The sequence below is a fragment of the Acinonyx jubatus genome, chromosome E2 (assembly GCF_027475565.1).
Source record: "Acinonyx jubatus isolate Ajub_Pintada_27869175 chromosome E2, VMU_Ajub_asm_v1.0, whole genome shotgun sequence".
Taxonomy (NCBI): Eukaryota; Metazoa; Chordata; class Mammalia; order Carnivora; family Felidae; genus Acinonyx; species Acinonyx jubatus.
The window spans coordinates 45,571,946-45,584,768 of record NC_069396.1 but is presented as its reverse complement, the minus strand read 5'-3'; the positions used below and the strand labels follow the sequence as shown (position 1 = coordinate 45,584,768).

Sequence of the window (12,823 nt, the reverse complement as noted above, 5' to 3'; positions counted from 1 at the left end):
GTACTCGGTGGGCAGTGTACATGAGACGCAAGTTGGTGGAATGTGGCTAAATGCTGCACTTGTGCCCCATCTGAAGCGGGCACTTATGGCCTTGCTTCGGCTGACCTGTGCAAATGCACGTCCAGCACAGCCAGATCCCCCGGAAAGACACATTTCTATGAAGTCTTCCGAATGCTAAGCTTTGGTAACCAACTGAGTATGTCTGGGGGCTACATCCAACCTGTGGGCTTGAGACCTCTCCCCACGATAGGTTCCCTGGCATCCTCAATACTTCCTCTTTAACCTCTCGGCACTTGTAACTCCTTGTTCGGTATCTGCCTCAGATGGGAGTCCCGGGAGGGCGGACACGGCCCATCACGGTCACTGCTGTGTCCCAGCACTGTCCGGCTCAGAGACAGGGGCATAACTTAACAAACGAAGGATGTCTGACTCCTGGCTCTGCTGGGGAGGGCAGGGACTCCTTGCCCTGGAGGGCTCTGCGCAGCAGACAGATTTGCCATCATGAGTCATTTAAGATGGGCTTGTCCCTTCGCAGAAGATGGCTTACGTCATCACTTCCTGGCCACCTGGTTCCTCAGTGGGCTTTGGGGCACTGAGATTGTGAGGAGGGCTGTGGTAACGGGCTGCAAAACACTGCACCAACAGTAGGCTCGGGGGTGGGTGTGGGACAGAGTGGCACAGAGAGGATGTGGGTAAAATGTGTAACCTGGCGCGGTGCCTGGCACGGTCACTGCACAAGAAACGTGAGCTGCTGTCAGGATTTGGGGAGGAAGAATCCTCTCGTGTTAAAGAACCCAGGTACTTAACTCTCTCTGGGTTCCAGATTCCTCATCCGTGAAGTGGGGATGATAATGGTATCTCCCTCACCGGGTTTTTGTGAGGAGAAAATGCCAAGTCGTGCAAGGCACTGAGCAGGGTCAGACAGCCCTCCACAAATGTTTGCTCTTGCTATTAATATAGGGTAGTGATGCACCCATGCGTTCAGTACAAGTTCACTGAACGTCTCCTGCATATGGGCTTGAGTGCTAAGGACAGCGCAATGAACAACAAATACACAAATACACTTTGTGTGGTGGTAAGTGCCATGGAGAAAATTAAAGCAGGGTAAGTGGGTGGAATATGCTCAGTCGGGGTGGGGGGTTGCGATTTTACATATGAGGCCTCCCTGATAAGATGACACGTGACTAAAGGGCTCCAGCGAGAGAGTGCGGGCAGTGGAAAGGCTGGTTGCCTGCCTAGCACACTCGGGAAGCAGCAAAGGTCTGTGTATCCAGGGCAGAGAGAGCGACAGGATGCCAGATCACGTGGGGTCTCACAGGCTACTGCAAGGACTCTGGCTTTCACCTAGGGTGGGCAGACGGTTCTGAGCATAGCAGTGATGGGACCAGACCCCTTGGGACTGCCTTACTGAGGACAGAACATAGGGAAGCAAGGGTGGAGGCGAGGGAGACAGGGAGGAGGTGACTGCAGAGTCCAGGAGAGGCTGGGGGAGGCTGTGGAAGGGGAGGGGTGGCTGGAGACTGTCCACCGGAGCCAGACGGGATGTGGGTGTGAGAGGAAGAGAACAGCAAGGCTGATGCCAAGGCTTTTGACTTCGACAAATGGAGCAACGGACTTGCCCTTTATGTTAACAGGAAAATTCTGGGGGGCAGGGGAGGAAAACCAGGAGTTTGCTCTTGGACATGTTTCAGGGGCTTAGAGACACCTGGGCGGAGATGCCGATAAGCTACCAGTCTCGAGTTTGGACACAGATAGGTTCTGGAGTCAGGAAAACCTGGATTCAGATCCCAGTCTGCCATCTGCTGGCTGCATGACCTTATGTGAGTATCTATACCTCTCTGAGCCTCAATTTCCTCATCTTGTCAAGTGGAGATACGAACAGTACCTACACTCCATGGGGTGGTGAAAGACTGTGAGATCACGCACGTAAAATGCTTATTAGCACAGACTCAGGGTTCAATTAAACTCATTCAACTAGCCAACCAATTAGTATTTACTGAACACCTACTACGTGCCAGGCAGTCCTGATGGAGGCATGGGACATACGCAAGTGAATAAAACAGATGGAGGCCCTGGTTCTCCGACCGCACATCCGTGTTGCTACCAAAAACTAATGTTGTTACCTAAAGCTAAGCATGAATTTTGGGCGAGGAAAGCTGAGGGCAGGGCCTTATCAATCCAACCTGAATTTAATGAGACAGTGCAAAGGCCCAGAAGGGTGAACATGGTGGGATCTGGAGGTCACAGCCCACCAAGTCAGGCAAGCTTGTCTGGGCAACATAACTCATCCAATCCTTAAAACTTTCACGTGATGTATGGTAATTTTTGTTCCCATTTTTCAGATGGGGAAACTGAGTCACACAGCAGTTAAGAACTTGGCTCAAGGTCGCACGGCTGGCCAGTGGCAGTGCCAGGACTTGAAGCCAGGCCTTCTGACTCTAGAACCCGGGTCCCATGTTACGCACCCTTCCCTATCTCACATGCACGACCCGCCCTCCTGTTAAACCCACCAAGAGCCCATTGCTGACTACAGCGTTCCCTTTCACAGAGCTCAGATGTGGCCCGAGTACTTCTTACCACAGTGCTTCAAGCCTTCACCAACCTAGCTGTCACCCGACTTGAAATCTGTCACTCTTGCTTTGACCACCAGTCTGAGTCGGAGAGGTCTACCAGGAGTTTAGGGTAAGGATTCACCCAGACTGTGAACCTTCGTCTTTTAACAGAGGAAGTTAAGCCACTCAGGTTTATCGTGATTACTGATGTGGACTTATTCCCGCTATATAATTTTCTGTTTGTTTGTTTCTTGTACTGTGCTTTCTCATGTTCTCCCCAGGTCCCTGCTTATGCCCTATCCTTTAGTGGCCTGGAAGCTTTTCATTCTATTTTAATTCTTCCCCAAAGTACCCTTACATTTTGAATGTAAGCATAAACTTATATCTCCTATCAACTTCTAGAGTGAATAAATACATCTCTGTCTTCCCAAGGTGATGACAATGGAGAGCCTTGGATCCCTGGCCCGAACCTTCCCTAGAAAAGAACCCAGGGTGCAGGGCCCACAAGCCCCCCTAGTGTGTAAGTGGCAATTCTGGTTCTCTTGGGGCCAGTTAGTGTCCTGGCCTGACTGACTGGGCTGGGGTGGGGGTGGGGGGGGGGGTGGTTCCCTAAGGCCTGGGCCAAACCACAGAAGTGCCGTACCACTGCCGAGCTCTCTCCCTTACCTTCAGTCTCTGGACGATTTCCCTTATGTCGTCCACAGAGCCTTCCGTGGACTGCACGAAGATGTGGTCCCCTCGCCCATAGAAGATTTTGAGAGTGGAGGAGTCTGGGGTCCAGCCGATGACGTCCCCACAGTAGCAGTTGAACACCACCTCCTTGGTGCGAAGGTCCAGGAGCACCACAAACTCATTGGAAATCCCCAAAATGCAGTCAATTTCTACCCCCTGGGCATAGTCCTGGGCCGCCACCCTCCAGGCGATGGCGCCTGCGCTGTGCTGCTCAGCGCCTGCCCGCGCTTTTGTCTTTTCCTTCTTCTTGGAGGTCAGGGAGATGAGGTTAAATTTGCCAGTGGAGTCAATGGGTGTGTTAGAGACACAGTTTTCAGCCAGGTCCTTGAGGTACTCCTGGCGGGTCCTGGTGGCCATGGTGTGGAATTTGTCAGACTTGTGTGCAGCGTTCTCGGCATTAATCACCTTGGCCAGCAAGAAGTCTCTGAAGACATCAGACTTGCGGAATGTGGTTCCACTGGGGATGGGGGGACCAAAAGCAGGAGCATCTTTGGATCGGGTCACAGCCATACTGAGGAAGGAGAAATAGATGGTAGAAAGAAAGGCACTTGAGATTCCCTTCAGAAAGAAAACATGCAATCAGACACAGGAGTGTGCTTTGTCGGAATGGAAATAGTTACATCTAGTAAGTTGCTGGCTAGACTGGAAACTTTCGACAGCCTTAGGGCGTGTATACGCATTTTTTTACTTCCTAGAACATCCACTGCTGTTCAAAGAATTCTCCTACGGCTGTTCCATTTCGGTTATTCTCATCTTACATACATATAAACTGTGTGCTAGGTTACAGTTTGGCAAACACTCACTCCTCCCTCTCCACCTTTGAGGGGAGGTATGTCCCCACCCTCCTGATCCTGGGTAACTTGATTTAGCCAATGGTTTTCAAGCAAGGCATGCCTCCTGCGCTCCTGCCTTCTCCGGGAGCTAAACATGCCCCATGGGGGCCCCAGACGGATGAGGGACACCTGTAGCAGACCTGGACCCAATCCGTGGCCGGGAGCCAAGGCCAGTCAGACCTGTGGATGTGTGGGCCAGAGAGACCTGTTAATGTCTGTGAGCCACTTAAGTTTTCGGGTGGTTTGTTAAGCAGCATTATTATCAGAACAACTGACTGATACAGGACATTTATGTGATTTACTTCTTTCAAACATTTGTGTGACATTGTTTAACATACTTTGTAAATCTTCTCTACATGGGTTATTTTGAAAATTCATTGTAATGAGAGGTTAGAAGGCACCCTTCCTACTTCAGTTTCAACCGAGGTGCCGTGGTGACAGAAATGAAATAGCGAATGGATGAGAAAGTAAAAAGGAAATAATCTAAAACCTGTTCTGCCAAACCAACGAAACTTCTTACCCCCTACGCAAACTACAGAGGGAGCTGCTGGAAGGAACATCTTTGGAGAAAGCTGGGTGGCGAACACCATCATCTCTGCACCCACTCTCGCTGGCAGCAGGGGCCTCTGAGGTGAGCCTGTAGTCAAGAGGAGCCTGGGGGACCAGGAGGGTGCACAGGGAGCCCAGAGAATTCGCAGTCAGCTGTGGTCACAGTCCCAGGGACACTCCCCTGCCTCCCATTTCCTCCTCGTGCTCCAACCCTCGACAGGCCAGAAACAGGTCAACATGGAACAGAGGAGAGGTGAGAAGGAGCAGCCCTGAGCTGGGAGGTGGGAGAATTTGCTGAGAAGTCAAATCTGGAGATTTGATGAGTATCTCAGATGTGTTGTTCCAATGACCAAACTGAGTGGAGACTCCAGTGGCTATAGAGCAGCCGATTTCTACAGTCAGGAAGTCAGGCAGAGAGGCTACGGCTCCTCCCAGAGTCACCACCCAGGGGCAGGGGAGCGCGACACTGGCTGGAAGATGTTAAAGGGTGGTGGAGACACCATAAGCTATGCTGTTTACACGATGATGATGAAAAGCAGTATGAGTTGCTGGAAATGAGCGAGCAGTCAGCTTGCTAAGATTTTCTTAGAGCATTGTATTCATCCTCCACAAAAACCTCACCTTATGAGTACTGCGTTAGGAGAGATTTCCTAATGCTTCTCTTCCCACCGTAGGATCATTTTTAAATAACGAGATTCCTAACTAAAACATATTCCATGGAACCCAAACACAGTGTAAGGCTTGTTTGGGTTCTGACTCCCAAGCCCCCACCCTCCCCCAACGTGACAAAGGGGGACAGTGTAACATTCCTGCATCTATTTGACAAGCATTTCTGGGATGCTCTCTTGGACGCTGGGGATACAGCAGTCCCTGACCTCCAAGCTTTATAATCCAGGAAGAGAGGCATACTAAACAAACTTACAAATTAATCTATAAAGACAAAGGAAGTGAATGGGGTACAGACAGAACAACAGAAGGACCTGATACGGACAGGGAGACCCCAGGAGGGCCTCTCTGAAGAAGTGATTATTACACTGGGATCGGAGGCGGAGTAGGAGCCAGAGGAAGAGCTGAGGGGAGGGCCCTGCAGGCAGTGGGCGCTGCATGTTCAACGCCTGACTGCGAAAGACGAGGCTGGGGTGGTCTGAGCCCAGACAGTGAAGAGTCGGATGCTCAAAAGGCCACTGGGGGCCAGGCCTCGCAGGGCCTTGATGGCGTGTTAGCGCTTTTCATCTTGATCGTGAGACCAAGCAATCATTTCACCATCTGGGCTGGCTTGTCACGATCTGCACCCCCAGATCTGGTGTCTGCTGCTCTCCGCCCTGCTCAGTGCCCTGGCAGGTGGGTTTCTGCAGGCTATCACCTTCACCTGGGTTCCCATGCCCTCCAGCTTCCAGTGAATTTGGTCAACAGGAAGCACCAGCAGGAGGTGACAGGAGAGAGAAGTTCAAGAATTTCTCTTCACAGCCTTCTTGTTGGGCTGGGATAGCGGCTGTGGTTGAGTCCTTGATCCTTCAACTCACAGCCATAGATAGCTCCTGCCTGGTGCCCCCTCTCCCAGAGCCATAGCTCTCTCTAGCTTCCAGAAACTTCTCCCATCCTCTCTAACCTCAAGCCGAAGGGGTGGGTGATGGCTCCCTGCTGCTGGTGGTTCCCAGATGCCTCACTTTCCTGTACTTGTTCCCCTAACCTAAGCACACCTGTGAATGGACTGTTCACTAACCCTCAGTTAACACCCTAAGGGAGGCATCTGCTTCCTGAGGGTCCATGATGGACACAGGTGCTAGCAACAAGTGACAACCAGACTGACAACCTGCGAGGATCACCATGGCTGCCCCATGAGGAAAGCACTGGAAGGCGCCTGGGGCAGAAGACTGTCAAAGGAGCCCTTGCACACCCCAGGTGGGTCAGGCCAGATCCCTTGCTCACCACCTCCACTGTTCACTGTCCAGTGACACTCCTCCAGTGCAGGAGTGCCATGTGGGCAGATGCCACACTGAGTTTAGCTGGTCCCCCAGCACCAGCACAGGTGTTCACTATTGATTTAAATAGCGATTTAAACTTGAACAGACCAGGAAGAAACGGATTTCTACCAATGCACAGCGGGTGCAGGTTTGACGGAAAAAGGCACTTTCCAGGGGTGCAGTTCTTCAAAGGCCACACAAACCAGGCAGGTTTTCTGGGCAAAACCGTGTGAGCGTGGCCTTGCCTAGAGGACGGGGGATGGACCAGATGACTTCGCCAGTCTTTCTAATTAACGGTATGTTCGCATTGTACGTTACAGCTGTGAACAGCGCTGCGACGGCTCCGGTCAGCACTTGGCTGTGTAGAGTGATGGATTTTGGGTTTCCCCACAGTCCTGATTCATGATTTTAAGAACCATGAAATTACAAGCTGCTGAAGGCTTCTGGACAATCAGAACAGCTGGTCCTTTGCTTCCCAGCAGGACGGACTGGGTTTTCACAGCCCACAGGCTGCAGGGATGCTGGTGTGCCACCCAGAAACGGCACATTGAAACCGGAAAGGACGGCACCTCTTCACACAACCAGGAGACGGTGCGTCACCAGGTCACCTGGTCACTGTAGCTCAGTAAGTATTTCCAGAATATTCACAATTACTCATTTGACAATTCTTTTCTCGGTGCCTAGGATATTTGGGCCAGGCATCTGTCCGGCCAGCAAAAATGTTTTTAGGGCTCACTGTATGGCAAGCCCCATGTCACAATAGATACATGAAGGGGAATGTGACATGGGGTTACTACCTTCAAGGGAGGCAAGGGCCACGCTAATAAGTCATTTTTACAGCATGAGTGCTGCCACAGAAATGTGTTTGGGGACACAGAGGGGACCGGGTGTGGTCTGTCCGGAGAGCAGCTGCCTGTAGGGAAAGAGGGGAGAGGAAGGGAAAGGGTGTGGGAGGGGGTAAGCTTTGGTTGTATCTTTAACATTTTCTTTCTTTAAAAATAAAGAAAAGAGAGAGAGCTGAAGCAAATATGGCGAAATGTTAACATCTGCTAAATCTGGTGGTAGGCACATGGGTGTCTGTTATATTATTTTCTGTGCTTTTCAGGATGTTTAAAATATTGCATAATAAAAATATTTTAAATTAAATTGTAAGAAACAAGAAGGGTTTGTGAATCAGAAGCAAGCAAGCATCCTGGACACCATGCAAAGGCTGGCCTGGAAAGGTGGGGGGTTGGTGGAAGGATGCCGTGACAGCCCTGGTGGGAGCGTGGGAAGGGGAGAAAGGCCACCCCCATGCCCCCGGCTCAACCCCCTGCCTCTGATGTGCCAGGAGAGGGAGGCCTTCTCCTCTGTGGTGTGTGTGTGTGTGTGTGTGTGCGCACACGCGCGAACAACTCCATTTTCCCTCACCAGGGCTACCTTTCAGCTGCTGAGGAATGTGGGACCTCCAAGTGAGCTCTGGCTCTCACAGCCCGGAGGTGTGGGCACGGGTAGCTGCTGCTCAGAGTACCAGATGCAAAGGGGTGAGGACACAGAGGGCCTGTGGCCTGATGCCCCGTGGAGGCCCTGCCATGCAGTGGGCTGGCTCCCAGCAGCCACCTGGGCGGCACATCTAGGACAGTGTTCCGAACCACACGCACTACGCGGTGGATCCCCCCCCCCCCCCCGCCCTTCTCTCATACACCCGGCTGACACAAGAAAATGGGAGATTCCAGCAATTCCTCAAGACTACCAGTGCACGACTCACACACCCTTGGGCCCAGGGACTCCAGTTTCAGGAATTCTCCCATCTGTATAGTCGGACACAAGTGCGAAGAGCGGATGCAAGGTTGTTCGCTGCCGGATGGAGGGGAAGAGCGGCTGACAGGAAACGGCCCAGGTGCCCATCGATGGGGGGAGATTCTCACGCATCCGCACGATGGAATGAAAAAACACTTTATGTATTGGTTTGGAGAGATCTCAAGGGTTGGTGAGAAAATACAGGATTCAGAACAGCGTGTGTTATGCTCCATTCGTGTTAAAGAGGTGAAGAAGAATACTTGTAAGCACGTGCTGGTGTATGTATGAAACATCAGGATGCACAAGAAACCGCTAACAGGACAGCTGGGTGGTGGGAGACTGTGACCTTTTTTTTTTACTTTTTTATGTTACATTTTGTACCTTTTGAATTTCAAACCGTTCTCAGAAAATGGAAAATAGCGCTCCCTTGCCCATTCCTCAGAGCTTGCGGTGCTATCCCAGGGGCAAGTGCTGCCCTTGGCCCGGGGCCTAGGTCCTTGATCAGCTGGTTTTCAAGGACGAGGGCTCTCTCCTCACCCCACACCCAGAGTGCTTTCCATCTGGCCTCTGGGTGCTGGCCACTCTGCTGGTGAGAACTGGGGCTTGGGGAGGATGCTGAATGAGCCTGCGGCCTGTGTCGTCTGTTGATCTATGAACCAGAACCACAGCTCTATCCCTGTCCCCGTCCTTCCAACTTGTGATTTCCCCCTGGGCCACCACTCCTATGCCTCAGCCCTGTGCCCGCTACCCAGGCGTGGCGCAGGGGTGGTTTCACTCTACAATGGGCACCTCACTCCCAACCAGATCAGTGAGCCGCAATTCTGGGGCTTCTTTTCCTGGGAAAGCAAAGCTTTCTTTTTGCTGGATTTGCAGCTGGGAGGATGTTGAGCTCAGAGCTGCCAGCAAATGAGGCAATGTATAGGAAAGTGGAGCAGATCCAGCTACGCCCGAACCTGTCATTTGGGAGCCGATGTATACGAATGCCTTCTGTCTTAAGCCAGGTTGAGGAGGAGTTTTTGTCACTTGCAACCAAAAGATTCCAGGCAACTACAAATCCCCGATGGTCTCCTTATCAACACTGGGGTGACATGCCCCTTTCTCGCTGAGGATCGCTCTCTTGGAAGGCGCGGGAATGTGAGGACAGAGCTTCCCTGAAAGCAACACAGGAGCCAGCCCACCTGGGCAGCTGCTCTCTGCTGGCTGTCTTTCTGCACGCTGCCTGGAGGCTGGGAATCGGCTGTTGTGACTTCCTGTGTGTGCAGGGGTTGGGGGCCGGCCTGGGGCTGTTCCCTGGGGCCCACGTGGGAGGTGCATACCTGTAGCAGACATTATCAGTGCAGGGGTTGTGGGCTCGGACAATGATGAAGACGTGCTGAAAGTGTGAGCGGATGTTCTTGGGGGTGAAAGGCAGCGCCCCAGGCTCCTGGAAGATGATCGTCACAATGTCGTTTCCTATGTGCCTCTTCCTTAGTAGCTGGTGAATGGAAACAGGGGACAGGAGGGCGGCACCAGTTGGCTTGAGGGCCCTGCCTGGACCCTCACAGCAGCCTCCCACCGCCCTGTGGTTCTTGCCCCCCTCTCCCGTCTGGTCCCCACACGCAGCCAGCGAGAGCCCTGGACCTTGGTCGGATCGTGTCTCTCCTCGCTCAGAGCCCTCCAGTGGCTCCACCTCACTCAGGGGGAAAAGTCAACTCCATGTGGCTCCCTCTTTCAGGTCTTTGCTGAGACACCTCCCTCCCATGGAGGCCTTCGCTGACTGTCCCCACGACATGCCCTCTCTCTACTATCCTGCCGCCATCACTCGACATTTATCGACACTCAGCACACGGTGGCTCTTCCCTCTTCCTTCTGTTTCTGGTCTGTCCCTTCCCACTAACACGTCAGCTCTGTGACGCCAGTGGTTTTGCCTGTTTCGTTTGCGGCCTACTGCTGTGTCCTCGGTGTGAGAGCAGTGCACGGCACACAGCTCTTAGAGCAGTGCACGGCACACAGCTCTTAGAGCAGTGCACGGCACACAGCTCTTACAGAATGCTCACAGGTTAACCTTATGGGTCCATGGACACCTGACCACTGCTGGTCTATAAAATCTACAACGTCACCTGTACCAATGGAAATAATATACACTTGCTGAACCACAAGTCTGTGGGGTTTCTGTTCTTTAGAAACTATGAAAAGTTGTTTCAGGACAGAATCTGCACGGCACATCCAGGAGAGGAGCTGCAGGAAGCAGGTATTAGCTGTTCTTGCCCACTTAGCACCCATTCCTTCTCCTGACAGCCACGTCCCTCCCCCGTGGGAAAACACCTGCCTGATCTCTATCAGCGTTTCAAGTTGAGCTGACCCCACTCACCATCCATCCCCAGGGGTGGGCACGTGCTTCCGGCTCGGCCAGTCAGCCCATTCCTTCCCTGCCCCAGGCCCCGGGGACTGGCAAGTGAATAGTCCAACAAGATTCAGCCCTGAAACGTTTCTGGGACACCAGGGAGGCACAGCTGTCTCCCCCCCTGGGGTGGCTACCTTGGTGGGATGTGAGCCGAGGGCACCTAGGGGGCATCTCTGCCACTACCTGGGAAGACCTGAAAATAAGGTCACTATGAAGAAAAGCAGAGCTGCAAAATTCAAAGGGTCCCTAACATGCTTTGAGCCCCTGGATCCAGCCGTACCTAACGCTAGCCCTGTGCTGGCACGTCAGAGTTACATAACCTAGTAAAACCCATTTATTGTTTATGCCAATTTGGTTCGTATTTCTGTTACTTCTGGTTGAAATAACATTGACTGGTTTGTTCTTCTTTCTCACAGGACCCCTGATGACTCAAGAGACCTTGAGGGGAGCTGGGATAGCTACAGGCTAGCAGGGTGGCTAAGGAACAGCTAGGAAAAAACTGATCTCAAACGACACCTGACCTAGCCTCCATCCCCCAGGTGATGTGATCATGGTGCGGAGGGTCTCCAAGGCCACGGGAGGCAGCAGGAGAGCCCATGCCAGCCAGACAGCCAGCTAACGACTGCGGGGAGGGAGACTGCCTTGGGGTTCAGTTGTGCACCAACTGGAAATCACATGGGACCCCTGCCCTGGGCCCCACTGACCTGCTGCCTGTTGTTGGGGGTGTAAGGGAGCAGGGTGGAGACGTGGAACATGATCTCGTAGTCCTGGTATGTCGTGTAGAGGGAGTGGGTGCCTGTAGAGTCGGCTGCAACAGAAACACCAGTTAGCACCACGTTTCCCAAACCTCTGGGCTTGTGCCACAGCCCACATGCCATCTGTGTTAGTTTTTAGCTTGATGTTTTCACTTCACTCTACTCTTTAAAATTAAATAAATTTAGGTAAAAAGGAAACCTTATGTTAGACACCCACCAGACTGGTAAAAAAAAAATTAAAAGTCTGACCGTACCAAGGGTTGGCGGTGATGTAGAATGACTGGAGCCCTTTATGCGGCTGGTCAGGTGTGCGAATTGGTACAACCACTTTGGAAAACTTTCACAACATCTAGTGAACCTAAAGATCAGCTTAATTGATGACTCAACACTTCGTCTCCTAGGATCATAATCCAGAGAAAAGGTACACATGTGCCCTGGGATATGGGTACAGGCACCTTCAAATGTCAGTCACAAGAATGGATCAACCATGAAACGAGCCGCAGTCACCACATGGGCGAATCCCATATATACAATGTTGAATGAAAGATGCCAGACACAAGAGGAGCACGTAGCGTGTGATTCCATTCACGTTACGTTCAAAAACAGGCAAAACAAATGCTATTTAGAGATGCATGTATAGGTGGCAAAACTATGAATGATAATCACGAGAGTCAGGATGCTGGTTATCTCTAACGGGAGGGGGTTGTGATCAGGCAGAAGCACATCTGATTGTTGGCTCCATGTTTCCGAGGGGGAAACTGAGGCACAGGGAGGGAGGGACTTGCCTAAGGTCACACTGCAATGCACAGTGAAGTCTGGACTGGAACTCGGGATGTGGGACTCCAGTGTTTTCTTAACAGGACTCAGTGTTGCTCTTACCCAAATCCCTAAGCTTCAGCCCTAAAGGCCCTGCACGGTGGGTCCTGCCTGCCTTCCTCACTTCATCCTCTCTCTACATGAACTTCCCTGGACAACAGCCTTTAGACCTCGGGGCTTTTGCATGTGCTGTTCCTTTACCTGGAATACTTTCGGGCTACTTCATTGCCTCTTTTATTCCAACTCACTCTTCTCAGGCCACAGGCCATGTTCTCAAGGAGCCCTTCCCCACTCCAACATAAGATCAGGTGCCCCATACATGCTCCTATCATCTTGAACTGCCCAGGGAGGAAGGCTGGGAGGTTTCTGTGGAGCGCATGAATGAGCCCACGAACCATGTTGCCAGGAACTCCAGGGTGTCATGTGCACCCCGGGAAGCCCATTCTTCCAGCAAGCTTTA

The 12,823-nt window shown here is 52.1% G+C and overlaps 1 protein-coding gene across 7 annotated transcripts in view; it reads right to left on the bottom strand.

Moving 5' to 3' along the window:
- SIPA1L3 (signal induced proliferation associated 1 like 3) overlaps window positions 1-12,823 on the bottom strand; it is a 237,193-nt gene that overhangs the window by 70,351 nt on the left and 154,019 nt on the right. For all 7 annotated transcript variants that reach the window (XM_027044594.2, XM_027044593.2, XM_027044596.2 and 4 more), the window contains 3 exons: window positions 11,497-11,600; window positions 9,726-9,883; window positions 3,219-3,795 (listed from right to left, as the gene is read on the bottom strand). In XM_027044594.2, the coding sequence (XP_026900395.1) occupies window positions 3,219-3,795; window positions 9,726-9,883; window positions 11,497-11,600 (839 nt within the window). The remainder of the gene's footprint in view (window positions 1-3,218; window positions 3,796-9,725; window positions 9,884-11,496; window positions 11,601-12,823) is intronic.